This window comes from Chenopodium album, chromosome 3 (assembly GCF_948465745.1).
Source record: "Chenopodium album chromosome 3, dcCheAlbu1.1, whole genome shotgun sequence".
Taxonomy (NCBI): domain Eukaryota; kingdom Viridiplantae; phylum Streptophyta; class Magnoliopsida; order Caryophyllales; family Amaranthaceae; genus Chenopodium; species Chenopodium album.
This window is the reverse complement of record NC_137836.1, coordinates 62,194,906-62,222,513: the sequence shown is the minus strand read 5'-3', so window position 1 is coordinate 62,222,513 and position 27,608 is coordinate 62,194,906. Positions and strand designations below refer to the sequence as shown.

Below are 27,608 nucleotides of genomic sequence, written 5' to 3'. Positions count from 1 at the left end.
GTTTGCATGCCTTTGAGATCGCAAGAATCACTTTTCACTATAAGAATCGAGTAGAGGCCAATACGGGCGAATGTGACTCCATGACTCACTTCGTACCATCATCCCTGATCCTCCTTTCGTGGTTCCGAACCATATGGAGTTAGTAATCTCATGGATTATGAATGGGGTGTAACCTTCACGGGTCAATCGTTGTTGCCTTTCGTTGTCCCTTAATCGTGGTTGCCTTTTATGATCCGTGAACGGTTTACAACTTTCTTAAAAACATGTTGGTGGCTCCCTACTTTGCTTTGTCCCTAATCGTATTATGTCAATTCTCACTTGCTATGAGTGTCAAGTATATTCACACATGCTTTAACGTAGGCGCACTTCGAACGACGCCAACAAATATTAAAAATTTTATCAAGAGACATTATTCTCTATACATTTAATGGTGGCTTCTGCTGTTGTCAAAACAAATGGTGGTTTCTTCCTTTAATTTTACAAGCTAAGAGGCACACGTTACACATGTATAATATAAGAAACTAGTGTGCGACCCGGGCGTTGCACCGGATTACCACTTTGATTAAATTGTTTCTTTGTGAAATATATTATCATCTTTTTTGACATGATGAAATATATTATCATCGATTATGTATGTTATGTATAAATGTTAAAAATTATGTTACTAAATGATAAAGAGTATAGAAAGATATTTTTAACACTCTATTGTTTTTGAAATGTTGATTTTATTTCTCTTAATTTTTTTTTTAAACTGCTTATCTCATATTTCCTTTTTAATTGATGCATGTCATTTATAGTTATATTTATATGTATACAGATGGCATCAATTGTTATTGGCTAAGATGGTAAGGAAGTAGGTCTTGTTTCTTTGAGGTCTAGTGTTCGAAACCCATCAAAAGCTTTTTAATGCTATGAGAGGGGAATGACGTGGCACATAAACGATTTTAGGAACGCTTTCTACTGTATATATATATATATATATATATATATATATATATATATATATATATATATATATATATATATATATATATAGGAAAAACAAAGAAATTAATAGGCATCCACCATCAACCTTGAATCACCAACCATGTGTATTATGAGTTGTGAAACTAAGAAAAAATCATGGGAAAGAATGAAAAAAAAAAAAAAAAAAAAAAAAAAAAAAGAAAGAAAATCAAGTGTGTTTTAAATTTTTAGGGGGTTGAGATTAACAGTTGAAGTTATAAATTTATGTGGAAGAAATGGAGTGATTATTATAGGTTAGTAATGAACTTATGATATGATTTTATTTTTATTTTTTTGTAAAAAAAAAATATCTTAATTTTTAATTGTATTTGTAATAGTAAACAAAAAGTATTTTTGCAACTTGAGAAGGGGTAATTTAGGGATAATGAAATTTATTTCCCAAAAGACCTTTTTATTTTATATAGGATATATGATAATATTTATAAGTTTTTATTAGATTTTATTATTGTTTTGACAATTTAGTAATTGGATGTGGTTTGGTGACGTTTTAAATTACGTCATAGAAAAATACTATTGGAGAAAATATTATATTAATAAATAAAAAAAAACATATAGCATAGAAAGCTTGATAAATCGAATATTTCCAATAATATACCAAAATTAGAATTAAATAAAAACTTATTCTTTTTTTGAAGGAAAATAAAAACTTGGTCGTAAATCAAGTTTGAAGGAATTGTGTGTCCTTGTCACTTGTGCAATTATAGAATATATTACGAATTGAATTATAAACATAATTAGTACGTTACTTTGAGTCTTCATTATATCTAAGCTAGAGGTAATAATGGTCTTTAGACTCATAAAATAGATCAAAGTCTAATAAAACAGATCCTACAAGGTCAAGCTTCATTATAAGGGTTGAACATAAGAGGAAAAGCCCATAAAATGGGCTTTCCCTTGGTGTGACCAACCATATAAGGAGTAAGAGGTGTTTTGGGCTTTGGGCTTTAACCTAATTAATATTAAGAATATATAATTTGTTGTTGCCTAAGGTTTTATGCAAAGCAATCAATTGTGCAACCCTAATTAGCAAATACTTTGCCTTAGCCTCTCTCCCCCCCCTCTCTCTCTCTCTCTCTCTCTCTCTCTCTCTCTCTCTCTCCCTCCTTGCTGATCAGCTGTTTGTGGAAGGTGGTAGACATAGTGGTTCGTTGTCACTCGACCAATCCAGTACTGGTAGATGTATGTGCATCACAAGCTTGTGTGTTAAGTAGAGGAATCGCATTTGATGCTTTATTATCCTTGGAGTCCAAGCTAATTGTAACGTGGAATTCACAAATCAAAGGTATATATATTTTATGTGATTTATTATGTGTGTATGCATGTTGATATTGGTTAGGTGATACAAATTAGATTTGTGAAATTCCTCTTTGAGTACCTAAATTTCTATAGGATTGACCGCAACTCGAAAACAGTAGGTTACGATTAAGCAATTCTCAACCCGGGGGGCCTAAGGAAACCCGACCAAAGTGACCTGTGTCCCAAAAGACCCGATCTTACCGACTCGATAAAAAGTACTAACTACAATACATTCAAAGTACCAACACGAGGCATCGCCTAGATCATACAATATAATACACCAATTATTATTTTGTATCAATTATGCAAGGGAATCAATAACATAGTTTTTGGAGCAATATATTGGATAAGATATTCAATCAATACATTTCCTTGCCGCGAGAATTTAAGGATTCATTATTCAAAAAAATTATTTTTCTTACTTAATATTTTGGTCGCTTTAATTAACATGATATCATTTTTATTTTTACTCTTTTTCTAGATCACAAATGAATCAAGGTGATTCTTTCCTAATTGGATTACCCTTGACTTGTACAAATATCGAATTAAGATTGTCGTGTTGTTACCTCAATAGCTAATAAAGTTGAGCCTGATACAAAGTGTGGGTTATCAATAGACAAAATAATGATACGTGAGATGAGGAGAGAGAGATGGAGAGAATTGACGAATTTAATTAAAAAAATATAAAGAAATCATTTGTTACATATAATGTGTAACGACCAATTTTAGTAAATGTTGCACATAATATGAAATTGAAGTAGTTTATGAATATGTATTTTTCTATTTTTCTTTATTATTTTTATTACTAGTTAAGAGACAATCTATTATATAATTTTAAAAAAATAAAAATCAACTTTCCATACATCACTCTAAACCTTAATCATCTAATCATATTAACTTCCTTATTTTTTATTTTATTTTTTTAAAAATAATACAAAATATCATAACTTCCGATAACAATACGGTAACATCTCCTGAATATACAATAAATAACAAAAGTTACTATTCATATGTCCAGTACTTTAGCACATGTATGCTTTAGTATAAGTAATCTATCAAGCTCGATTTCTCTATTTTTTTACAATATTATCTCTTTAATTCTAATTTAAAAACTATTAGTGGGTTAAAGAATTGTTGATAAAAATATAATTAAAAAAATGTGTTATTAAAAGAATATGCTGATGATGTCATGTAGGCTAAATAATTAAATTTGACTTCCCTAAAAAAATTAAAAAGAAAAAAATGGTAGTTTTTTTTAAATATGGTAGTTTTTTAATTAATAAAAGAAAAAGAAAAAGAAAAAATAAAAGTGGTATTTAGAAAAAGTAAAATTTATCACCTAAAACCCCCTTTTCACTTTATATATAAGACAAGCTAAGAGATACACGCTACGTACACGTGTGTAAATTATAAGAAATTAGAAAAAACACGTCCGCCATTAACCTAGAATCACCAACCATGTGTATTAGAAGTTGTGAAACTCATAATACAGAAAAAATATTTACTAATAGCATGATGAGAAAGAAAGAAAGAAAGAAAGAAGAACAACAAAAAAAGTTCCATAAATCCTTTATATAAAGTGAAAGGGGGTTTTGGGAGACATTTTTCACTTTCCCAAAATACCCCTCTCATATTTTAAATTTTTTAATCTAAAAAAAACCTACCATCCTTTACAAAATTACCATATTTGTTCAAAAAAAATTCATCTTCCCTATTTAAAATTTTTTTTTTGAAATTTTTTATAGGGAAGTCAAATTTTATTATTCCTATACATGACATCATCAACATTTTTTTTGAACATATTTTTTATTATCTTTTATCAACAATTTTTGTTTTTTTTATAACATACACTGATATTTTTTAATATTAGAATAATTAAGGATATAATATTATTTAAAAAAGTAGAGATTCGAGAGCTTAATAAATTACTTATATTGTACACGCACACATTGCATGCATCTCTTAGCTTGTGAGAATTATTAGGAGGAGCTTTTTCAAAAAGAAAAAAAAAAGGAAAGAAAATCAAGAGCAATTTCATTTTTTTTTTTTTGGAGAACATTTGAAGATAATAAATTTATGTGGAAGAAAAGGAGAAGTTATTAAAGCGTAGTTATGATTGGTCATTTACAAAAAATATTCTTATTATTTATAATTGCGAATAAGAGAGATAATTTTGCAGCTTAAGAAGGGTAATTTGAGGATAGTGAAATCTATCACCCAAAAGGCCCTTTCAATTTATTATTATTATTATTATTATTATTATTATTATTATTATTATTATTATTATTATTATTATTATTATTATTATTATTATTATTATTATTATTATTATTATTATTATTTCTCAAAAACAAACGAAGTCATACAATCTAAAAAAATTAGTGGGAAGTCGAGATACAATCTGGGCCCCCACTCTTCTAGTTACAGCAAATCCTACCCCAATAAATATATGCGCAACATCATGCGCCCCAATGTCTTGCGTCGTCGAGAATTTCCGAATTCCCTTAAGCAATGCAACAACCTTCTTCTCTAATTTCCCAAGTGAAAAAAAGGAGAAGGGAATGAAACCATATCCAATCGTCTGACAACTAGATTCATATTTGACCCGCTTGTGATGAGCCGCATTAGCCACAACCTGGTTAAGAACAAATTCAGATAGCTCAGACTGTGTTAAAGGAGAAGACCTTGTCAAGTCAACAAAAACATCGTGACCACGATCCCAGGAATAAAGTAGCACATGTGCAGGTCTAAGGGCCCCGTCAATCCCTCCAAACAACCCAATGTCAGTCTCCTTTCTCGCTGAAATCCAAGATCGATACCAAACATCAACAAGGGTATCCCGAACAACATTATGCTGATGCTTAATACCCACCATACCAACACACGACACCGCATGATCACCTAAAATATCCCCAGAAAAAACCCTTGAACAAGCTTAACACAATGTTATAGCGAAAAAACCCTAAAATTATTATTATTATTATTATTATTATTATTATTATTATTATCATTATTATTATTATTATTATTATTATTAACAAAAACCTATAAAGTCATCCGAATTACAAGAAATTAGTGGGGAGTCGGTACAATCTAGGCCCCCACCCCAATAGTTATAGCGAACTTGATCCTGTTGAAGACGTGAGCAGTTGCACGAGCACTAATATCCTAAGTCTTAGCGAACGTTTGGACCCAGTTCAACAATGCAACAACATCCTTCTCTAATTCCCCTAACGAAGAAAAGGAGAAAGGAACAAAAACATAGCCAATAGTCGTACAACGCGCCCCATACTTGTCCCGCTTTTGCTGAGTGCAACCGACACAACACGAACAGGAAGGAAGTCATACAACCCGGATTGTGTAAAAAGAGTAGACCCCATCAAGTCAACACACACATATCAAAACCTCTATCCCAAGAATAAAGTAACACATTTGCTGGTAGAAAAGTCTCATCGTTCCCTCCATTCAACCCAACGTTAACCTCCTTTCTTTTAGATTTCTCAGACAGAAAACAAATATCAACAAGGGTATTACAAACAATATTATGTCGATGTTTAATATCCACCATTCCAACATAGTACAAGTAACTGCACGATTCCCATAATTATAAATATCTCCATCAAAAACTCTTAAACAAGCAGAACACGGTGTCGAAACGGAGAACAAAGGAACACCCAATCGGTAGCAAAGAACACAACAATAAGTCTTACCATTCATAGGTCTTGTTCTTTTGAGATTCTGACAGAGTAGAGCAGGGATCAGCAGAGTAGAGTAGTCATAGAGATGTCAATGGGGCAGGGCAGGGCAGGGCGGGGCTGAGGTTGGCCTTCCCATCCTCATGCCCACCTAAAATTTTCATCCCCATCCCCGCGGTGAGTCCAAAATTCATCCATATCCTTGCCCCAATAGATGCAATTTCAAAACCATCCCCACCCCATCCCCACTTGGATATCCATCCCTACTAGTTTTTGCCCCGTGCAATGCACATATTTATAATAATAAAACTTTTATATAATAAAAGTTAATTAAATGAAATTAGTTTAAATAAAATGACTTATAAATTATTTTTTCTAAAATTTGAATTTATTTAAGGTCTACCTTAAAAAAATTTTGTTAGATAACTTTATTCTTATCATGTTATTGTTTAATGTAAAAATAAAAAATAAAAAATAAAAACAAAAAAAATATTGGAGGGAAAATTTTTGTCATGTGTGCGATAAGTGTACTTTAGGAATAATGCTGGTGATTACTTTACTATATATAGTATAGATTCTTATTATTATTATTATTATTATTATTATTATTATTATTATTATTATTATTATTATTATTATTATTATTATTATTATTATTATTATTATTATTATATCTCAAAGTTATACAACCTATAGAAAATTAGTGGGAAGTCGAGATACAATATGGGTCCCCCACTCCTCTAGCTATAGAAAAGCCGATCCTAGTAAACATATGAGCTGCAGCATGTGCCCCAATATCCTGAGTCTTCGAGAACTTCTGGATCCGCTTTAGCAATGCAATAGCGTCCTTTTCTAACTCCCAAAGAGAAAAGTAGGAAGCCATATCCAATTGCTCGACAACTGGATTCGTACTTGATCTGCTTCCAATTGGCCGCATTAGTCACTACCCATCCGGGAACAAAATAAAAAAGCCCAGACTGTGTCAAAGGAGAAAACCCTGTCAAGTCAACACAAACATCGCGACCACGATCCCATTAACAAAAGTAACACATCTGCAGGTCTGAGAGCCCTGTTTTTCCCTCCAGATAACCCAATGTCCACCTCCTTTCTAGCTGAAATTCCTTACCGATAGAAAACATAAACAACATTATGTCGATGTTTAATGCCCACAATACCAGCACAAGACACCGCGTGATCACCGAAAATATCCCTAGTAAAAACCCTTGAACAAGCATAGCATGGCATCGTGATAGAGAACAATGGAACACCTAACCGGTAGCACAACACACATCGATAAGTCTTGGCATTCATCGTTTGACCCAACCCCGAAATAGGGACCGCCCTAATCCAAGCAGTTTTGTGATCTCCTTGCTGTGATTTCCATAATGCTGATTGCCGAGGAGTTAAGGAATAAGCAGATTTTGCTAAAGATGTAACCTTTGTGAAATACATATCTTCCAATTTCTTCATGAGTTTAGGGGAAGCTACCTCACTAGGATTACTCAAAATGTCGAACTCCACTATTCCACTAAACAGACCCAGCGCATCCTCAAAGGCTCGTCCAAGACCAACAACACCAGCATGCCGTAGAAGTTGTGTCTGCAACCCAGCTGACTGCAAATGAGAAGCAAGAAAAGCATAGTGACGAACATCACCTGCGGAATAAACACCAAGCCCTCAAAACGCAAAGGGTAAGGTGGCAAGCCGCCACTGGCAGTCGCTAAACCCAGGCCCTAAAGCATTAACAATACGCTCCAAGGAAGATCGAAGAGCCCCATCGAAAGTGCACTGAGTCACCTCAAAAGTACTAGGAGGACAAGTACGCTATGCAAAGTAGAGTTTAGAAACTCCGGTACATGCCCTAAGTAACAATAGCTCACACTGAAGATCATCCAGCATAGCGACCTTATCCATAAGGGCAATGGTCTTGGTCACCCTCTACATCACAAGCTCACCACTAAAACCATAATCGGAACTAGCGGGACCACCAGGAAACTTAACACCATGCAAAGGTCGGGCAATATTAGGTGGAAAGACACCCTCATGCCTGCTTTGAGGGTCTTCTATAGGCTAGAAAACTTCAGTTTTTTCCATGTTAAGATGTAACCCATAACGAGGCCCTTCCTCCATAATCAACTGTAAAACCTTCCCCACCACCAACGTGTCACCAATAATAGTGCCGTCATCCAAATACCAAGCCTGAAGACATACATCAAAAGTCTCTCAGATTTTACACACCAGGGGTTGTAAAACCAAAGAAAAAAGCAAAGGACCAAGGGGATCACCCTGCTGCACCCCTTGAGATGACCATAAGGTTTGGTCCCCATAATATAATCTGGCTAGATTAGAATAGCAGAATTCAACCCATCGTGAAATGACTGGACAACGGCGACGTACTTCGCGTAACATGATCGAACGATCAACTAGATTGAAGGCGTTTTGAAAATCCACCAACAACATAGAAAGACCAACGTCAGAACCACGACCCTCAATCAACTGATTCACTACATGAAGAATTGCCTCACCCACTGAAGAGACCCCAACACCAAATTGAAGACCATCAAAGTAACTCTCTAAAGATTGACCAACCATAACAACACCCACCTTCGAAACTAGACACCGCCAAACCATACCCACGACAATAGGACGAATACCACCACCGGGCTTATTAAGTGGTGTAAGAGGAGCATTAGCAATATACTCTCCTAATTCCATAGGACATCTTCCAACTAGAAAGAGATTAATCACCCCGGTAATAGAGTATTATTATTATTATTATTATTATTATTATTATTATTATTATTATTATTATTATTTATCATTAAATTTAAATATTTGTAAGTATTATTATTAATTATTATTATTATTATTATATCTCAAAAACAAAAGTCATATAACCTACAATAAATTAGTGGGAAGCCGATATACAATCTGGGCCCCCACTCTTCTAGCTATAGCAAAGCCTACCCTAGTAAAAATATGAGTTGTAGCACGTGCTTCAATGTCTTGCGTCGAAGAGAACCTCTGAACTCGCTTAAGCAACGCAACAGACTCCTTCTCTAATTCACCAAACGAAGAAAAGGTGAAGGGAATGAACCCATATCCAATCGCCTGACAACGAGCCTCATACTTAACCCGCTTCCGATGAGCTGCATTAGCCACAACCCGTTCAGGAATAAAGTCAGATAGCCCTGATTATTATTATTATTATTATTATTATTATTATTATTATTATTATTATTATTATTATTATTATTATTATTATTATTATTATTCATTAAATATTATTGTTACTGTTACTATTAAATATTAAATATTTATTATTATTATTATTATTATTATTATTATTATTATTAAGTATTATTTATTAAATAGTAATTATTAAATATTAATTATTATTATTATTAAATATTAATTATTATTATCATTATTAAACATTAGTTATTATTATGATTATTATTACAATGGTTTCAAATGTTAAGCCTCCAATAGTTAACTATTGTAATAACTCGCAACTTTAAAACCAAATTTGCATAGTAATGATCATGGCATAATCTGCAATCAACCCATCGTACCAGCCTACCAGGTGTTAGGAAATAGATGATAATAAAAGATATAGGCTATGTTTTTCATATAGAGAACAAAAGTTAAGTCAAATTAGTCATTAGTTTGTGGGTTCATGTAGATATTTCCATTCCATTTGCATTTATAGGCGGCATATTGACTTAAAAGTTTCTAGTTAATGTAGGTTTTTTTTAAGTAGTTCCTTGTTTTCTTTGTCCCTTCAAAATGTATGACACTTCAATGTTTTGCAGGATATTGACATCTTCACAAAAGTAAAGGAGTTACAGAGATTTAACTCTCAGGAACTCAGTAAGCTGTTAAAGGACTCTGAAAACTTCTCAATTATCCATATTACAACAAATGGTTTATCTCTACAGGTGAGTTGATTATCTTAATTTTCACATTTTTGTAAAAGGGTTTATCTCTGCAGGTGAGTTGATTATCTTAATTTTCACATTTTTGTAAAAGGGGTTTGGTAAGATGGGGTTTGATTGGTTAAAAGTGACAAAAAATATATATATATATATATATATATATATATATATATATATATATATATATATATATATATATATATATATATATATATATATATATATATATATATATATATATATATATATATATATTACAGCAAATGATTTATCTCTGCAGGTGTTGTTTGGTTGCACATAAAAAATGGCTTGAAAGAACTGAAAATTTTTATGAATTTGAAAATGAGGGGCTTTGTTTGATAGACCATAAAAAGTGAAATCTGGAAAGTATACAATCATGAGAATTTTCAATGCCTATAAAACATGGAAATTTGATTACCAAGGTCTCGCTGGTAACTCAAAATTCTCATGATTTGTAAATACCTATATATAAATTTCACAAGTTTAGTTAATTCCTAGAACATTTAATGTGGGATTTTAAATTTCCATAAGGTACAAATGCCCATAAGAAATCAATTCTTTTGTAAACCAAACAATACCTAAGTGAAGAAAATGAGGTTTGATTGATCACACACTCACACAAATCAATGGTGACCCTCAATTTTTGAGACACATAAATGGTGATCACCCTGAAAATGAATTATAAAAACGAACTTATTTAATAAATTTACCCTACTTATAACTTTATTTTCATCTTCATCCCTACCAAAACCCTAACCCCAGCCACCCCATCTCAATCGAAACCCTAATGGAGGTGGTTTGGGTCACGAATTGTGGCTTAAGTCTTGGCAAAGGAGAGAAAGGGAGGGTCGTCATGGGTTTGGGTTTCAATCTAGGTGGGGGAGAAAGAGAGGGGGGTCGTGGGTTTGGCGTTCTGGGTTGGCGGTGGTCGTGGTCAAAGGACAAAGAGGGAGGAGTGATGACCAGGGTATGGGGTTCTAGGAAGGCGGCGGTCGGGAAATCGGAGGGGGTGAAGGGTCGAGTTGGGGGATAGGATATCGGGTAAGGTCACTGATGGGGGGAATGAAGCCTGGGTGTTGGGAGTGAAGGGGAGGGGGAAAGAGTGGGCTGGCAGCAGGTAGGGGCAGAGGTGATGGTGGGGGTGGCTGGGTTGGTGGTTAGATTATTTTTTTTATTATTTTTTAAAAATAAATCTAACCATAAGTAGTTAATTTTAATTCACTATTTATAAAAATAAGGTTATTAGTGGGATAATTTTCTTTTATAGGGTCAATTTGTATAGTTCATTTTCAAAAAGGTCACCATTTCCATGTCTCACAAGCTAAGGCTCCTCATCAAGAATTTCAATAAAAAAAAATAGAGGTGAAATAAAAGTTTTATGTAGGGACAAAATTATTACTACCCCTGTTTCTTTTTTGTTGCAACAAATGAATTTTTTTTTATCTCACAAATAATACCATTTTGCTACAACTAAAATGAAAGGAGGAAGTAGATAGAGTAAGACTTATTTGGGGACGGATGGAGTAATATTCATAACCTCCCTTAGTTTCAAATTGTTCTGGGAAATTCAAAAGGGGCCTCAATTTAAGAAGTGATTCAATTTTCTTCTTAAGTTCTACGAGAGTACCAGTATAGTATATTACAGCTTAAATAAAGGATTAAAAGTAGGACTGCATCAAAATGTACCATGATATTTATTGGTTTTGTTAAGTGACATACGTTACAAAATAGAAAGATTACTTGGCCTATTTTACGCTAGCTATTGCTCTGTTTGGTAGGTTATAAAATCTTTTACATCATTTTCTCTTTCTTTCCTTAGCAATTTTTTTACCTTTCCTCCTATCTGTCCTATCCTTTTCCCTTCCACCCTTTTTTTCCCAATGTATTTTTACAGTTAATTATAAAATGTTGTACATAAAATTTCATTTTACGCAAAAAAGGTTTTACACCCTACCAAACAGAGTCTATAACCCTTTAATATTGAATTTATTTATTTATTTTGCTGGAAACTTTCCCAGTTGTGATCCCTCTTTTTAAAAGTTACATAGTGTAACCTTCAAGTACAATTGAATATCAGTAGTAATCTTGACGTTATCCTACTGTTAACAGTCACCATTGTAGTTTTTTTTTTTCTCGATATGCTTGCTAGAAAATTCTGTTAAAGGTTTTAGGGACCACTTGACTCTTATGAATTCAAATTGAATCCATATTCGAAAAAAAAAAAAAAAAAATATTAGCAACCGTAAAAGCCTCAATTTCGAATTAAGATTTTTGCATTTAAAATTAAAATTCATAAAACAAGTCTTTTACGTTTTTTTTTTTTTATTTATTTATTTTTTTTTTGTCAAATATGAGCTCAATTTGATTTCTTATGGTTTAAAATGACCCATAAAATCTTTAACGAAACATTTTTTTTAGCACTTAAATCGAGAAAAAAAAATTCAAGTGCAAAGGAGGCCCCACTAACGGTGACCGTTAATGGTAGGAAAATGACAAGGTCATCATTGATACTCCCTCCGTTTTTTTTTTTTTTTTTTTTTTTTTTTTTTTTTTTTTTATTTGCATCACTTTTCATTTATGGATGTTTTTTTTTTAACAAAAACTTATGCATGCCCCCGGTTTACAATAATTTTATTGTACATCGAACATTTTGCGAAAAATGACCTTTCTTTTACAAAAGTGACCTTTTTTCTCATAAAATGACTCATATTTTTCATAAAAGTAATCCTTTTTTTCACAAAAGTGACATTTTCATGCATAAAAATTAGTCTCTCTACCCACAAATGTATCCTTTTCATTCATAAAAGTTACCTTTTCAATTCACAAAAGATATCTTTTTATGCTCAAAAGTTACCCATTTTATACATAAAAGTGACCCATAAAAAAAACTGAATTGAACCTTCAGCATCTAATGACTTCTTTGTACTCTTCTTCTTCACCATTGCAGAATCAAACACTATAAAAAAGTGAAAACAAAAACAAAATAAAAAAAATGGTTATCAAACCTTCATTACAAAACGCTGAACATGAGAAAAAACATTCTTCATTACAATCTTCAATAGGACACATTTTCACTGTAACTTTTTTCTTCTTCAAAGATTTTTTTATTTACCAATTGAGTAGATTCTACTAAAAAAAAAAATTAACATGAGAAAGAAAATAGGAGAAAAGGTAAAATGAAAATGCAATGAAGAGGAGAGAGAGGATAAGGAGATTATAATTGAATAAAATCCACAAATATACTCATAAAAAGGAAAAGAGGAGAGAGAAAAAATTTAAAAAGATTTTTAGGAGCAAAAGAAAAAATCAAAAAGAGATATAAATAAAAAAAAGTAAAAAAAAAAAAATCTCAAAACCTGACAGTGATAAGAGGGCAATAATTCCTTAAATTGGGCCGCGCCACACGATAAGTATTGTACACCGGCCTTTTTTTAAAATTTGTGTTCTTTTAAATGCATCATTTCTATTTTAGGTGACTTATACCACTCCTATTTTATCATTTATCTCTTTTACTTTAAACTCTACTCAAATTATTTTATCATTTTTCTCTCTTCCATTTTCCCCACTTAAATACGTAGTAATAAAAATAAATTATTCACTCTCACATACTTCCTCCGTTTTTTTATTTGCATCACTTGTGTTTGCACAAAGTTTTTGGAGAGTAATATAATATTGTGATTAAGTAAATAAAATATTATTATAGTAAAAGTAAAATGGATACCATGAAAAAGCAACTATGTGAGAGATGATATATATTTTTATTATTTAAGTGGAGACCATAGAAGAGAGAGAAATGGTTAAATAATTTGAGCGGAGTTTAAAGTAAAAGAAATAAATGATAAAATATAGTATAAATTTACTAAGTATAGAAGTGATGCATTTAAAAAATACATCCATAAACAATAAGTGGTGCAACTAAAAAACAAAGGGAGTACTTTTTCTTTTATGTCTTCATCTTACTTTTACTACGGTATAATAATTTATATAAAGAGGCACATATGGGAAAAGTCAATACTGTAGTTTTCTTTCAGATAAAAAATTTCCCACTCTTTGACAAATTTCCAAAGGTTGAATATGAGCCAAATTATGTGCTACATTTTTAAATGAAGGGGATTTTTCTTTCAGATTGATATGCACAAACTCGCTCGACTCCTTCCTTCACACCTTACTGCTGTGCTATTGTCCTCCCAAGGAGACGAAGCCTCATTGAAACACTTATTATCTGGACTTCGGCTTTTATATTCTTTATGTGAAATAGCTACTCGACACTCTAAGCTTAAACAGGTCAGTAACATTTTGGTTAATATGTAACCTTTCAATTGTATACTCCTTTTGTATTGTCCCCTATAAATGTTCTTACTATTTTAATAGGAGTATGCCCCAGTTTCTCGTAATGAGAAATTTGTTTTTCATATGGCACGTAAATAAACCAACAATTTTGTTTAATTGTGGAACCCATAATGATGAAAAAGCTGTTGATTTATTTACGAAAATACCCTCATAAGAAATAGGAAATTTTGTTGTGCCCACAAAATTCGTTAACAGGGAATTTCCCCTTAAAAGAGGTGCCTAATAATCCTTTTGTTAGAAACTTAAAAAGTTTCCTTCATTTAAATGAGTTTTTGGAGGAAAACTAAACCGATTTTTTCAATAGGTTAAATCATACTAAAACATTGAGTTAACATGCATGGTAATGATTTCGTGTGTGTTAACAGTTGTTTCATTCTACAGATCTTGCTCGACGATATGAAAGTGTCAGAACAACTGCTTGATTTAGTGTTCTATGTACTCATTTTCTGCTGTAAACAGGTTCTCTACCTTCATTAACTCGATTAATTATGTTCATGATAATTCTACATCATATCCAAAATGCTGCAAGGTGATTCTTTATTGTTCCATTAAATCTTTTTACAAATTCTCAGTTTGGATTATGTTCCTTAATAAGACTTGTGGTCTATGTTCTGGTTATGTTATGATCATTTGGTGGCCCGATATCAACATCAATAACATATATGATGTATAGAACGAAAAAGAACTAAAGTGAAATACTTCCTCTATTATTATTATTTGCAACTTCAGGGTATTATTTGTGAGACATAAAAAATTTCAAAGTTGCAACTAATATGTAACGGAGGAGGTAGAAAGAAGATCTAAGTCATTGCATCTCAACCTTCTGCCTTCTTGTTGCTCCTAGTACTGGTTAATTTATATACTGAAATTTCAAATAATGAATAGCTGTTTTATTGGAAACAATTTTGAATTCTTGTATATATTTATTTATTAGACTATTCGATGATGCAACTGATATGTGAAATTGAATTTACTCTTGCATGATCTAGAGATATAGTTATGCTGGTGCTATACCACTTCTGTACTCGGTACTTGTACCTTGCAGTATGTATCTACTCACTGCTTGCATTTCGTCACAATGGAGTGATCTCACTTATGTTCTCCAGGCACATCCTAAGGTATAATGTTGTACTCTGTCAATTTGATGTTAAACAATTCAAAGTTGATAACATTTTGACATTAAGAATGGCTAAACAAGTCTTTCTTTACAGGTTGACATATTTATAGATGCAGCCTTTGGAGCAGTTCGCGTGAATATCAACTTCCTTCAAACAAAGTTGTCAGCAGAGGAGAATGAGTTTCACTTGAATTCTAGTCTAGGCATTGAAAAGGCAGTCAACTTCTGTTGCCAGCAATGTGAGGCTTCTTTGCAGTTTCTCCAGTCGTTATTCCAAAATAAGTCTTTTCAAGAATGCCTTCTCAAGAATAAGGTTTTCACTATTTCTATATTTAAAAAAAACATTTATTAATCTATTATATTATTCTGTTCTCTTTCAATCATGCTTGGTGGCTGGATTTTTTCAAGTAGAACCACATCTAAGAAGTACCATCTCACATGAATATGTGGCAAGGATGACTACACAAGAAACAAGGAGCTTTCCATTTGCATAGCATTGTGTTTTCATTTTAAAGTAGCTATGTTGTTTTGTTCGAAGCACATATGAGCTTCGTTAGATTTGATGGTTCCCGAGGCATGTTAAAACATTTAAATGTAAAGGACAAATTTCATGTGTCTAGCTTCTCTTTGATTTCACTTTGGGTGTTTTCTTGGGTTGTTAAATATTGCAAAGGAAGCATGATTAATAGGCTCAGTTTTTCCAGTGTTCTTCTCTAGTGTACATTTTTTGTCAAGGTATGTATCCATGGAGCTTTGACCGTGATGAAATTTTATGTTATGACATTTAGATATGAACGGGGGTAAGAGGAAGCTATGGTGAAGTTGCTGGTTGTCGTAATATCTAGAAGGATCAGACATCAGTTTATTAAAAAAATGAATGAAAAAGAAAGAAATTTTGTACTTGGCATTTGTAATCCTTATGATATTTGTTTTAAGTGATTTTCTTGCAGATAGGTATTATTTTTATTACTGGAATTGGACCACCATGCTTTAATCTTTCTTACAAAGTTTTGTATTATGTATCAATGTAGGAGTTATATGGGAAGGGAGGAGTCCTTTGGCTTGTTCAAGCTACCTTGAAATTGAATATCTCACCAATTCTCAAGGAGCCTCTGGCTGTGGTAGCTGCTGTTTCTAGGCTAAAAGCTCGAGTTCTATCAATTGTAAGTCCAAAAAGTGTAGATTTCTCCAAGTGATCCTCTAGAATTGGACTTATAATTCCACTTCAGTTAGTTCAGCATCTGTACTTTGGCTGAAAATGGTAACCAGTGAACTTCAGATTTGCAATTGCTAAGAGGGCTACTGATTTGACTTGAGAAGCATTGGCCTTTTGCAGCTGCTGCATTTTTGTGAATTAGAAAGCGTATCTTATCTGGATGAGGTTGCCAGCATTCCCGAAAGCCTAGAGCTTGCAAAGTGTGTTCTTGTAGAGGTAGTTTTTAAAGCAATTTACATTAGTCACATATGACTTTCAAAACCATGGATCTATTATATTTCGCTAATGATCCATGTATTGACTAGGTTATTACATTGCTGAAGACCATGCTTAGCAGGGATCTTAAACTGCTGGTGAATCACTCGGGTAAAACATACCCAAGGGGGCTTTTTCAGCTTAATGTATTGCGCCTGACAGATATCTTCTCTGATGATTCAAATTTTCGTTCCTACATTACAACATATTTCGTGAGCTTTCTTGCAATGCCTTATTATTTTATTAATTATTCAATAGTACACTTATCATATGGTTTCCCCTTTACCTATAGTCGTTTTCAATTTATACTTGGCAATTTGGCATGTCATGTTTAATTTGTACATGGTTATTTGCAGAAATAGAGGCAAAATTTGCCATTTAACATGTTTCAAACTTATTATACTTTTATATTAATTGTCTTATAAATCACTTTGCATTTATATATTCAATTTGATGCCTAATTTTCTCTATTCGCGTCATGCACATCATTTTTTGTCAGGCTGAATTGCTGGCAGCAATCTTGTCAATTCCTTACCAACAGTTTTTGGCTAGTTGGTGTTCATCTGACTTGCCTATAAAGGAAGAAGATGCTTCACTGGAATACGAGCCTTTTACTATGGTTGGGTGGATTTTGGACTCGTCTTCAACACTAGATATGATAAATGTAAAAACATATGAATCTAACTATATTCCAACCAACAATGCCCAAACATCTTATGCCCTTCAACGAACTTCTCTATTGGTTAAAGTGATTTCCAATCTTCATTGTTTTGTGCCTAAGATTTGCAAAGGTCAATTTTTCTTAATCTTTTTTTTTCATGTGCATCAAAACATTCATCTAAAAATTCATCAACTTACTATTATTTGTAGTTTAACATCTAGGTTGTGCTTTCAATCTAAATTACAGAGCATGAGAAGAATTTATTTCTTCACAAGTTTCTTGAACGTCTGAAGATGGATTGGCGCAATCCAAAGGCTGGATTTACATTCATCCCTGCATCTCAAAAAGCTGCTACTATATGCAAGAATCTCTGTAACTATAACTCCCTGACCACCTCTTTCAGTTTTTGTTATAAAACTTCTGCATAATTTATGAGTACCTGGTATAATTTGTGTAGGTTCATTATTGAGTCATGCAGAATCCTTAGTCCCCACTTTTCTTAATGAGGAGGATGTACAACTATTAAGGTAATTTGGCGTCTTACATGCAGTGTGTTGAATGATCTAGTACCCTAGAATTTGCTCCTTGTGCTTCTATTTTCTTAACCAATTCTCTAAATCTACATCTAGCAAGCAGGTTTTTAACCTGAATGATCTATGTTAATTATTCCTTGCGCGCTACTTTGGCTATCTTTAGTTAAGTATGCCAATGTGGAGATGAGTTCTAGCTCAAAGCAAATAGTCATAAACCATGAAGACATTATGTTAAATAAATCACTCATTCCATTTTTTTATTTTCTGTTGCAGGCTTTTTTTCTTTCGATTGCAGTCACTTATTGGCCTGGTTGATTATGAAGTCAATAGAGGACTGGTAAATGTCGTGTATCTTTGACATAAAATGGAAGGAACTGTTTGCAAACCTGACCTACCTATCTTTGACTGCACAATTCTTGACTGCTGTTATAATTGCTTTTAGGAACTTCAATATTCGAGAGGTTGTACAGCTTCTCTTCGAGGAAATGTTGGTTTTGATCATAAGACGCGACAGTCTAAACTGAGAGAAGGTAATTTAGTTTTTCCAGGAGTGGACGATTCTTGCATTATCGACGTTGAGGCTATTGCTGAAGCTGATGATGGTGCAAAGCATGATCAGAAGACATGTAAAGGTAAAGCTATCAAGGCTCTAGATGAGTGTATAGTCGATACTGAAAAGGAGATTTATAATGTAGAGACAAGTAGTGGATCAGATTCAAGCACTACAAGAGGACAGAACCCCAACGAGAAAGTTGGTGATGGTGAATATACATCGCCAAATGAGCATTTACATAGAAATGAAGGTGGAGGTGTTCAACAAGATGAAAGGGTTGAAAGTGTACATGGCGAAGAGAGTCAAGTAAGGAAACGTAAGAGAAATTTAATGAACAATATACAACTATCGTTAATTGAAAGGGTGTTGCAGGATGAACCTGATATCCATAAGAACATTGCTTCTTTACAATCATGGGCTAACATATTAAGTTCACATGTAAGAGAATTTAAGCTATGTTGTTTTAAACAATTATTTGATGTTATTATGCTTTTGATAGATGGTTTATATATGTGATTCTTATCTTTGGTCCTTGCAGGGTTCAGAAATCACATCTTTACAGCTTAAAAATTGGTGAGCCAACTTTCCTTTACGAGGTCTATATACATTATCGACTACCTTATTTGTTTCTGATTAAAACTTAGAGATGTCTGTTTTCTATTCAGTTGTTTATCCTGCGTTGTTCAGCTAGTTTATTAAGATGCTGCCCCTCCTTACCTAGCCTTTTTCCACTCTTAATAATATGTGCTTGCTTAATTGCTGCTTAAGCTTTGCTTAGTTCACCTTATTTTTGCTGATTTGATCCGAACTTATTTTTTTTTAATTAATTCTAATCCGAACTTGAAAAAAAAGTAATATAAAACGTGTGCTATGATCCATATCTAATAAATCCTTGGTAGACTATATTTTAAGATAGCAATGCTTTTCATTAATGCTAAGCTTTGCATTTCTTAGTTAACAAAGGTGTAATTTTCGGAAGCCTAGGTTTGTGTAGAGATGCAATATGAGAAATCTTATTTTAGACTTTGATGTTGTGTTTGGATAAAATGATAAGAAAGAAAAGAAGGGGAGGGAAGAGAAAGGGAGATGAGGGGGAAAAAAAATGAGTTTTCCATTCAAATCTCTTCATTGTTGGAGAGATAAAATTTTTACAATTTCATCCCTTCATTTATCTCCCTTCCAATTCGGGTAATTTCAAGTTTCTCTTCTTGATAAACAAGAAGCGTTTCTCATAAGGGTAAATTTGGAATTATTAATTGACGGAGTGAACCTAACGTTACCCCCTTTTCAACTTACCCCCTTTTGCAATTCACCCCCTTTTGCAATTCACCTCTATCGTGACCAAGTACCCAGAATCTAGTTCCCACCTCCGGCGATAAATCGTCGAAAGCGCGAGCTAGACCAATTAGAGGTGTCGATCAATTAAAAGAACGGCCAACAGTAGGAGTAAGCTTCAATGGAGGAAATTGAGTTTAAAAGGAGTAATTCGAACTCGATGACGGCTTCAATGGAGGAATTCAAGCTCAATGACAGCTTCAATGGAGGACGGTCACCCTTACCCATTGGGGTTGACCATGCCATAAATTTTACCCTTTCTTTATTGGGTTTTTCGTTTGATTTTGGCGGCGAAGCCGCCTATGTTTGCCATCGATAATGGTGGTTGTCCCCAGTGTAGACGAAAGAGGAAGATGATGGTGTCGGTGGAGACGAAAGAGGGAGGTGATGGTGGAGGTGCTTGTTGTCGGTGGAGGTGGAGGTGCTTGTGAGGTGAAGACAAAGTTGTAATGGAACGCCGCTAACGTTACAGTCTAACGTACTCTTCAGTAGTCCACGTGACTTGCTTCAATGGAAGTCACAGTCAGCATTTATTCAGCTTTAAAAACCATTTGTTTACAATTCCCTAGGCGTTTTTATTACACATTTGCCACTAGAGAAACACTTCTTGTTTATCAAGAAGAGAAACTGGGGCGCCCCCTTCCAATTCTCTTCCTTCCCCATTTGTTATCCAAGTGAAAGATAATTCATCCCTCCATTTCTCTTCCCTTCCTTTTCCCCCATTTCCTCCAATCCAAACAAAGTATGAAAGTGCTTGTAAGCCCAGCGATACCTTCATATGGACTTCTTGACTTCTTCATTGAGGACCTAACTACATAATAAGAATGTAAACCTTGTTTTTTTTTTTTTTTTTTTTTTTTTTTTTGTAATTTTCTTCCCCCACCCAACAAAAAAAATGAGGGTCAATCAAGAAATTATGATTGATGATTTTTTCTAATAGAACAAATCAAGATACTCAATCACATACTACGTAAGATTAATCACACAAATATTCAGCTTAAAAGTTATAAAAAAAATAAATAAAATAAAAAAAATGCTAGAAGAAAATTCTGGTACAAATTTTTTTGTAGAATATTAAGCGATTAAGTTACTCCATTTATTCTCGAAAATTCGATTCATTTTCCATTTGCCAATATTTCATGTGCATCTTAGACCATAAATATATTTAGTTATGTATAAGTTAAAATTTATTTAGGTGGTGTTTCTTGTGAACAGGTTGAATAACAGGAGAGCAAAGCTTGCACGAGCAGCCAAGCGTGATGGGTCTAGCCCAAGTGGCAGTAAAATGTGTTTTTACCATTTTATTTGAGAAAATGTAAATGTGTTTTTACTTTGGTCCATTAAATGACATTTTACTTTACTGGGGTAAGTCTAATTCTGGAACTTAACTTGTGGCTTCTTGAGTAAGCCTTGTGCTGGTAACCCATGTGTTTTTACTTTGGTCCATTAAATGACATTTTACTTTACTGGGGTAAGTCTAATTCTGGAACTTAACTTGTGGCTTCTTGAGTAAGCCTTGTGCTGGTAACCCTTGGTGAAAGTAAGGGTCAGTCAATGCAGTAGCTGACATGCACAAAATCAGAAAACGCAAGAGCAAAACTATTTGTTGCCAAACATTCCACCTTTGGATCGTGCTTAAATTTGGAAAGCTTGTTTTTGACATCAAATGCTTCATTTTGGACGGTCGTATGTTGTTTTGATCTTTGGTTTCAGAATTGTTGCTGAATTTTACACCTTTTGTTCTCTATTTTTTATCTCTTATTGTTTGGTGATTGTTGGTGGGTTTTGAATCTTTGTAGACTGATTTGGGGTTCTTTTTCCCTCATTTATCAATAAGAGAATTATAGGGTGGACTCCTTAAACAGTCTCGTCGTTTTTATCCTTTACATCAAAGGGGTTTTTCAAGTACAATTCGTGTGTGTTGTTATTATCATTTCTTGGTTTTGCTACTGCATTATCACTATTTTTATGTGTTAATTTATTCGAATGAAAATTTGTGTTGATTGGATTAAATTGTTAGGTAATTGTCTTGTGTGTGACATTGTGGATGTCGTAGTGACCCCTTTCTGATCCTTACACCAAGGATGGTCACCCATTATCCGAGGAAAATGTTATAGCTCATACACAAGTTGGACCCTTTGTGCAGACAGCTTCGGATTCTCCTGAGAGTCCTATGGAGGACCAGACTACTTCTGCCGCTCCTAATGACCACAGTCAAGAATCAGTTGTTGATAGGTTATCGTACACCTGTCAAAAATAAATTCCTAACAAACCAACTAACAATGTAGTAGGGTAAGTAGGGTCGAATCCGCAGAGAGATGGCTATTTAATCTAGCTTTCAAAGTATGGAGAAACTAAACTACGTCACGAAATTAGGATAAAAATATAGTCTAAATTAAAAGAGGGATAAATAATTAATAAAAAGACCTAGGGTTATGGTTCACCATGTTTATAGTTCTAAATCTATCAAATATCAATAACAATTCAATCAATCAATTATCTAGAGCAATTGCTAAGCCTACGGTCGGGTCTTAACTAAGGCTGAGCAATACTATCCGAAAAACCGAAAACCCAAAAAACCGATCCGTAACCATTCCGAAAATTAGGATACCTGATCCGATAACCATAACGGTTAGGGTACCTGCTCCGATAATTTGTTATCGAGTATGGTTATGGGTATCATTTTAAAATTAACGGTTACCCGATCCGATCCGATAAGCATTTTTTTTGCTTTTTTTTTTTCCCTACTTAAATCTATTAATATAAATCTAAACTTTTACTTTACTTAATAACTTTATAATATCAATGATTAGTAATATTATTAATAATTTGGTCAAGATCATATGGTATTGTTTTTAATTAGTTGTAAATTATATCATAATAACTACATAATTAAGTTTAATTATCATTATTGGATATCTTATTGGGTACCCGATAACCGATCCGAAAATTCGGGTACCCGAACTTATCGGTTCCGGTTATGGGTATCACTTTTAGTGATTTTGGTTATCGGGTACCCGAACCGTTAGTACTAACGGTACGGGTACCCATCCCATGCTCACCACTAGTCTTAACGCTCTCAATTCAACATATGTACTTCGGTCGCTAACATAATCAGAATTGCTAATTGTAGGTAAGCCTTTAAAAGTAAGATCTTTCGATTCAAACTCTTATTAACAAGAATTAATCAAACAATTGATCAGGTTGCAAGATTAATAAGAAAACACTATCAATTAGAGAAATAAATAATCAAAATATTAAAAATACCAATCACGATTCACAGTATAAACATGGATTCCTAAACCCTAGAAATAAAACTACTCAAACATGAAAGAAATAATTAAAACTAGATCTAAAAAAGAAAACATAATTAAAGTAAAGAAATAAAATTACCTCTGAATTAAAGTAACAAATTCAAGGACAAATCCATGGAAGAATCCATGGATTTGTCCATGAAAAACTAGGGCTAGAGAGAAAAACTAAAAAGAACATAAAAATAATAAAAGATATAAAAGGCATAAGGGAAAAATAATCCCTTGAGTATTTATATTGTCCTAAAACTAATTTAAAGATAGATAAATAAAATAAAATCAGAAAAATAGCATTTACATAAGCCGTCTAAGGATTGGTCGTCGATTTAAAGGAGTCACAGCCAAAGAAGGTTATTCCGACTAGGGGGGCTAATCGGGCGAGTCGAGCCCGAACTATGGTCAGCTCGGCTCGTGATCGTTTAAATTTGTTCGAACTCGAACCGAATTCGAACCTTTATGAGTCAAACTTCGACCGAGCCGAGCTTTGACTAAACGTTGACCGAGGCGAACTCGAACTGTTCACGAACAAACTTGATTTATTCTTAGCCCTAATTTACTTGTCTTCTTTATTGTTCACTATTAAATTTTTTACTTTATAACGATTTTATTGTTTTAATAATGAAAATACTAACTTATTGCTGTGTAATATCTATTGATAAAAAAATTTATATTTATATACATGATTTTTTTATATGGAAAAAATAAACGAGCTTGTTCACGAACTTGCGATGACCAAAAGCCGAGGCTGCCTGCTGGGCGCTAAAACCAGCGGCCGCTGGGTATCCAGCGGGCCAAGCAGAAGCTGCTCGTGGCTGAGAGTGCTGAGCTTCGGGCGCTGGTCGTTGCTGGCTTGCAGGGTCATCTTTCAAGGGCTATATCTTAAGTTCTAGGAAGCGTATAAAGGCGTTGATCTATCGTTGGAAATCTCTTCAATTCTAGTTTCCAACGCAATTTGAATCGCTTCAATCTGATATGTAGAACTCAAGTTATGATCAAAAGAGTGAACAAGAGTCAGTTTTGCCACTTTGTAAAACATCGTTTAACTTCGTTTCTAACTAAAATTCAAGTCTGAAAAGTGCATAACGACCCTTGTGGATGCTATTATCATTCCTCATGCATATAAATCTCAAAATAATCTTCCACAAACGCATATCCTTCATTGAGCGACCTCGATTCATCGACGTTTCATCATTTCATTGTCCGATTCTTCCAAAACTACTCCGAAAGCGTCCAAATAATTATAAAAACTACCTGAAACATTAAGAAAACACAAACGAAGAGTAATAGAATAAAAAATGGACAACTTATACATTTGCGTCCTAAAAATCAACAAAAAGACCTAAAAAGCTACTATGAAACTAGCATAAACGTGCCTACAAATCCTACATATATGTGATTCATCAGTTTTACAGAGAGAGTTTAGGGATAAATATGAACCCAAGTCTTGGGTTTGTGTGTGTGTGTGTGTTTGTTTTAAAGAAAATAGTAACAAAGTGGGTTATATCCAAACTATTCCCCCACCCTTTGAAGAGGATTATTTTCACGTTAAATAGTTTTGCCATTAAATTCAACAATTTTCTCCTCCTCCTTCTCCTTTTCCTCTTCCTCTTCTTCATGTGGCTTAGCTCGGTAGGTGCTTTAATGGAGGGCTCCTTCGCTTTAATGGAGGAGAGAAAGAGAGTAGGGAAGTAAAGGAGGAAGGAGAGAGAAAGGGGAGTTTTAAAGAGAGGAAAAGGTTGGAAGTTGGAAGGGAAGGAAGACTAGAGAAGCTAAGAGAAATAAATACGGAAGCATAAGAGTTAATATGACATAAAAGGGTATATGGGTAAATAAACATTTTTAGGGTTAAAAAAGTCATCACGCTATTCATAAGAGTTCTTTTGTACTTTTTATAAGGTAGGGATAGGGATATCTCTCCTCTCACATTAAATACATTTTAATAAACTATTAACACCACTATCTTTCGTTTTCAATTTTTTAATACTTCAACTACCTCACTTACCTCTTTTTTTATTTAAGTCAATTAAATTGCCTAAAACTATGTGCCGATCAAAGTGTAACACTTAAAAAAACACGGAGGGATTATGTGAAATAATGTAGTAAATATAAAAAAATACAATACATTGTAAATTATATTATGTAGTATTGTTGTATTTGGGAGGCAAGGATTAAGCGGGTCTTAGGTGGGAATTAAGCGGGGGTGGATAACCAAGTGGAGATTGGGGTAAGGATGGTTTCATACTTTTGTCGGGGCAGAATTGGGGATGAACTTAAAACCCGCTACGAGGATGGGAATGGAGATGAAAATGTTAGGCGGGGATGGGAATGAGAAAGCCAACATCCTTATTCAAAAAAAAAAAAGCCATCATTCGTCTTGCCTGCCCCGTTTACATCCTCGGTATTCCCTACGTTTCCATTTAGGGTGTTCCTTTTTATTCTTTACATTTAGTATCTTTCCTATTTTGGTCATAAATTTTGGAGAAAATTACCCTTGTTTTACACTTTTTATACTCAAAAGTCATTACATTTTAATGTGCTATTGTACTTTTTGTACTATTTTAATAGTTTTTCAACACTTATTATTACTTTCTCTCTCCTCTCTCCTCTAATTTCTTCACCCCACATGCTCAACATTGTATTTTTCAATAAAATTGTACTTTCAATCATTGAAATATTCCAACATACCTCAAATTTACATAATTTCTTAATAACCGCACATAATTCCAAATGTAAAAAACATTAGGGAACGGAGGGAGTAGTTATTTTTTTCCTTGCATCCTAAGTTACTAATGGGCTAGCGGAGATCAAGGTTCGATCTCTCGCCTTTTTTTTTCAAACTTTCACAGTTTCAGTCATTTCACTTCCGAATCTACTAAATTTCTCTCTCTAGGAATAGAGAGCTTCTCACTCTAGAAATAGTGTTTTACCCTCTTTAGGGGTTTAGTGGTGGAGGTTCGCCAATTAGCTTACTAGAAAAACCAACTCTCATCATTACACTTTTCTAGGATAAAGAATTACCTACGGTAATTATTTTTTCTTTGCTTTACCCTGTGCTGCTACGTGGCTTGCTTGGTTGGTGCCTTGTAGAAAGGCCAATAGCTTTCACTCCTTCAATCATTACCTTAGTAACGTCAGTTTCCCAAACTTCTCGTCCCGTTATCATTAAATACTGCCTCCGTTTATTTTCTCCTTTCTTTTTAAACGGAGTTTAGCTACTCAACAGAAGAGTTTACTTTAGATTAACAGTGTTAAGTTTAATCTTTCTTGGTTGAAAAAACCAACCAATTAATTACGGCAGTAATTTGCGATTACCAAAGGTTATCTGCATGGTTTTGTCTCCAGCACTGAGGCAATAATTTGAAACGCCTCCCTGTTATGGTGGTAGTATAAAAGCACAGCTGCTCTCACAACCATCGCATTCACCTTCCTTCAACCTTACTCATTTCATCAACATAACTCAACCTTCTTCAACATGAATAATATTCCTTATGCCAAGAGAAACATTAATAGAGCAGCAGCTCTGGCAGAAATTGAACCTAGTAGAGCAGGGAAACAGGGCTTTTTGGAGTTTGTGTGTTTATGGCTATCTTATGGATTACCGAACTCTGAGCCCTGCGTCAATTCGAAACTTTGTTAATTCAAGGTGGAGGAAAAGAGGGTACATTGATGTTTTTAAAATGAACGATCTCTATGTCTTCAGTGCTCGAACGAAGAGGGCAAAAGGGAGATGCTAGAGATGACGAAAGCAAATTTTGATGGAACATTAATGGTATTTGCTCCGTGGCTACCAAACCAGGTTCCACACACTATTAGGTTCAGACGAGCCAAGTTTTGGGTCAGAATTTGCGGGCTCCCTGTGAATATTTAAATTCACAGATGGCGGAAACTGTTAGGGAAATGCTTGGCATGCCTTTCGAAGTTGACTTTGAGTCAAACTTTGTGCCAAGGAACGATTACTTGCGGATCCAAGTCAAACTCACCCTTGGAGAGCCGCTTATCCCAGGTTTTTTCCTCAAACTTGATGATGACTCGGTGATTTGGATCCAACTAAGGTACGAGAATTTATTTAAATATTATGTTCGATGTGGTCGAATTGGTCACAAGTATACTAGGTGTGCTAGGCATGAAGATCATATAAAACAAGATATTGACCATAGAATGATGTATTATTTAACTCGGGGAATCCCAACTCTCGAAACAGAGGAGGGATTTTCTATGTTTAACTTGGATATGAGGGCTACGCCTGCGTCTAAACGAACCATAACAACTAGATCTAGGCTAGTTGCCACTGATCAACCCCC

At 33.8% G+C, this 27,608-nt stretch overlaps 1 protein-coding gene across 1 annotated transcript; it reads left to right on the top strand.

Annotated features, from left to right (window-relative positions):
• The first annotated feature begins 9,481 nt into the window (after positions 1–9,481).
• On the top strand, positions 9,482–22,256 carry LOC145625180 (nodulin homeobox-like). The gene is made up of 17 exons (XM_081678255.1): positions 9,482–9,508; positions 9,833–9,958; positions 14,102–14,260; positions 14,708–14,785; positions 15,316–15,444; positions 15,538–15,756; positions 16,475–16,606; positions 16,780–16,875; positions 16,965–17,126; positions 17,414–17,705; positions 17,822–17,947; positions 18,033–18,102; positions 18,382–18,445; positions 18,551–19,099; positions 19,200–19,234; positions 21,212–21,246; positions 22,075–22,256. The coding sequence occupies exons 1-17, from the start codon at positions 9,482–9,484 to the stop codon at positions 22,254–22,256; spliced, it is 2,481 nt and encodes an 826-aa protein (XP_081534381.1).
• Positions 22,257–27,608: the final 5,352 nt, after the last annotated feature.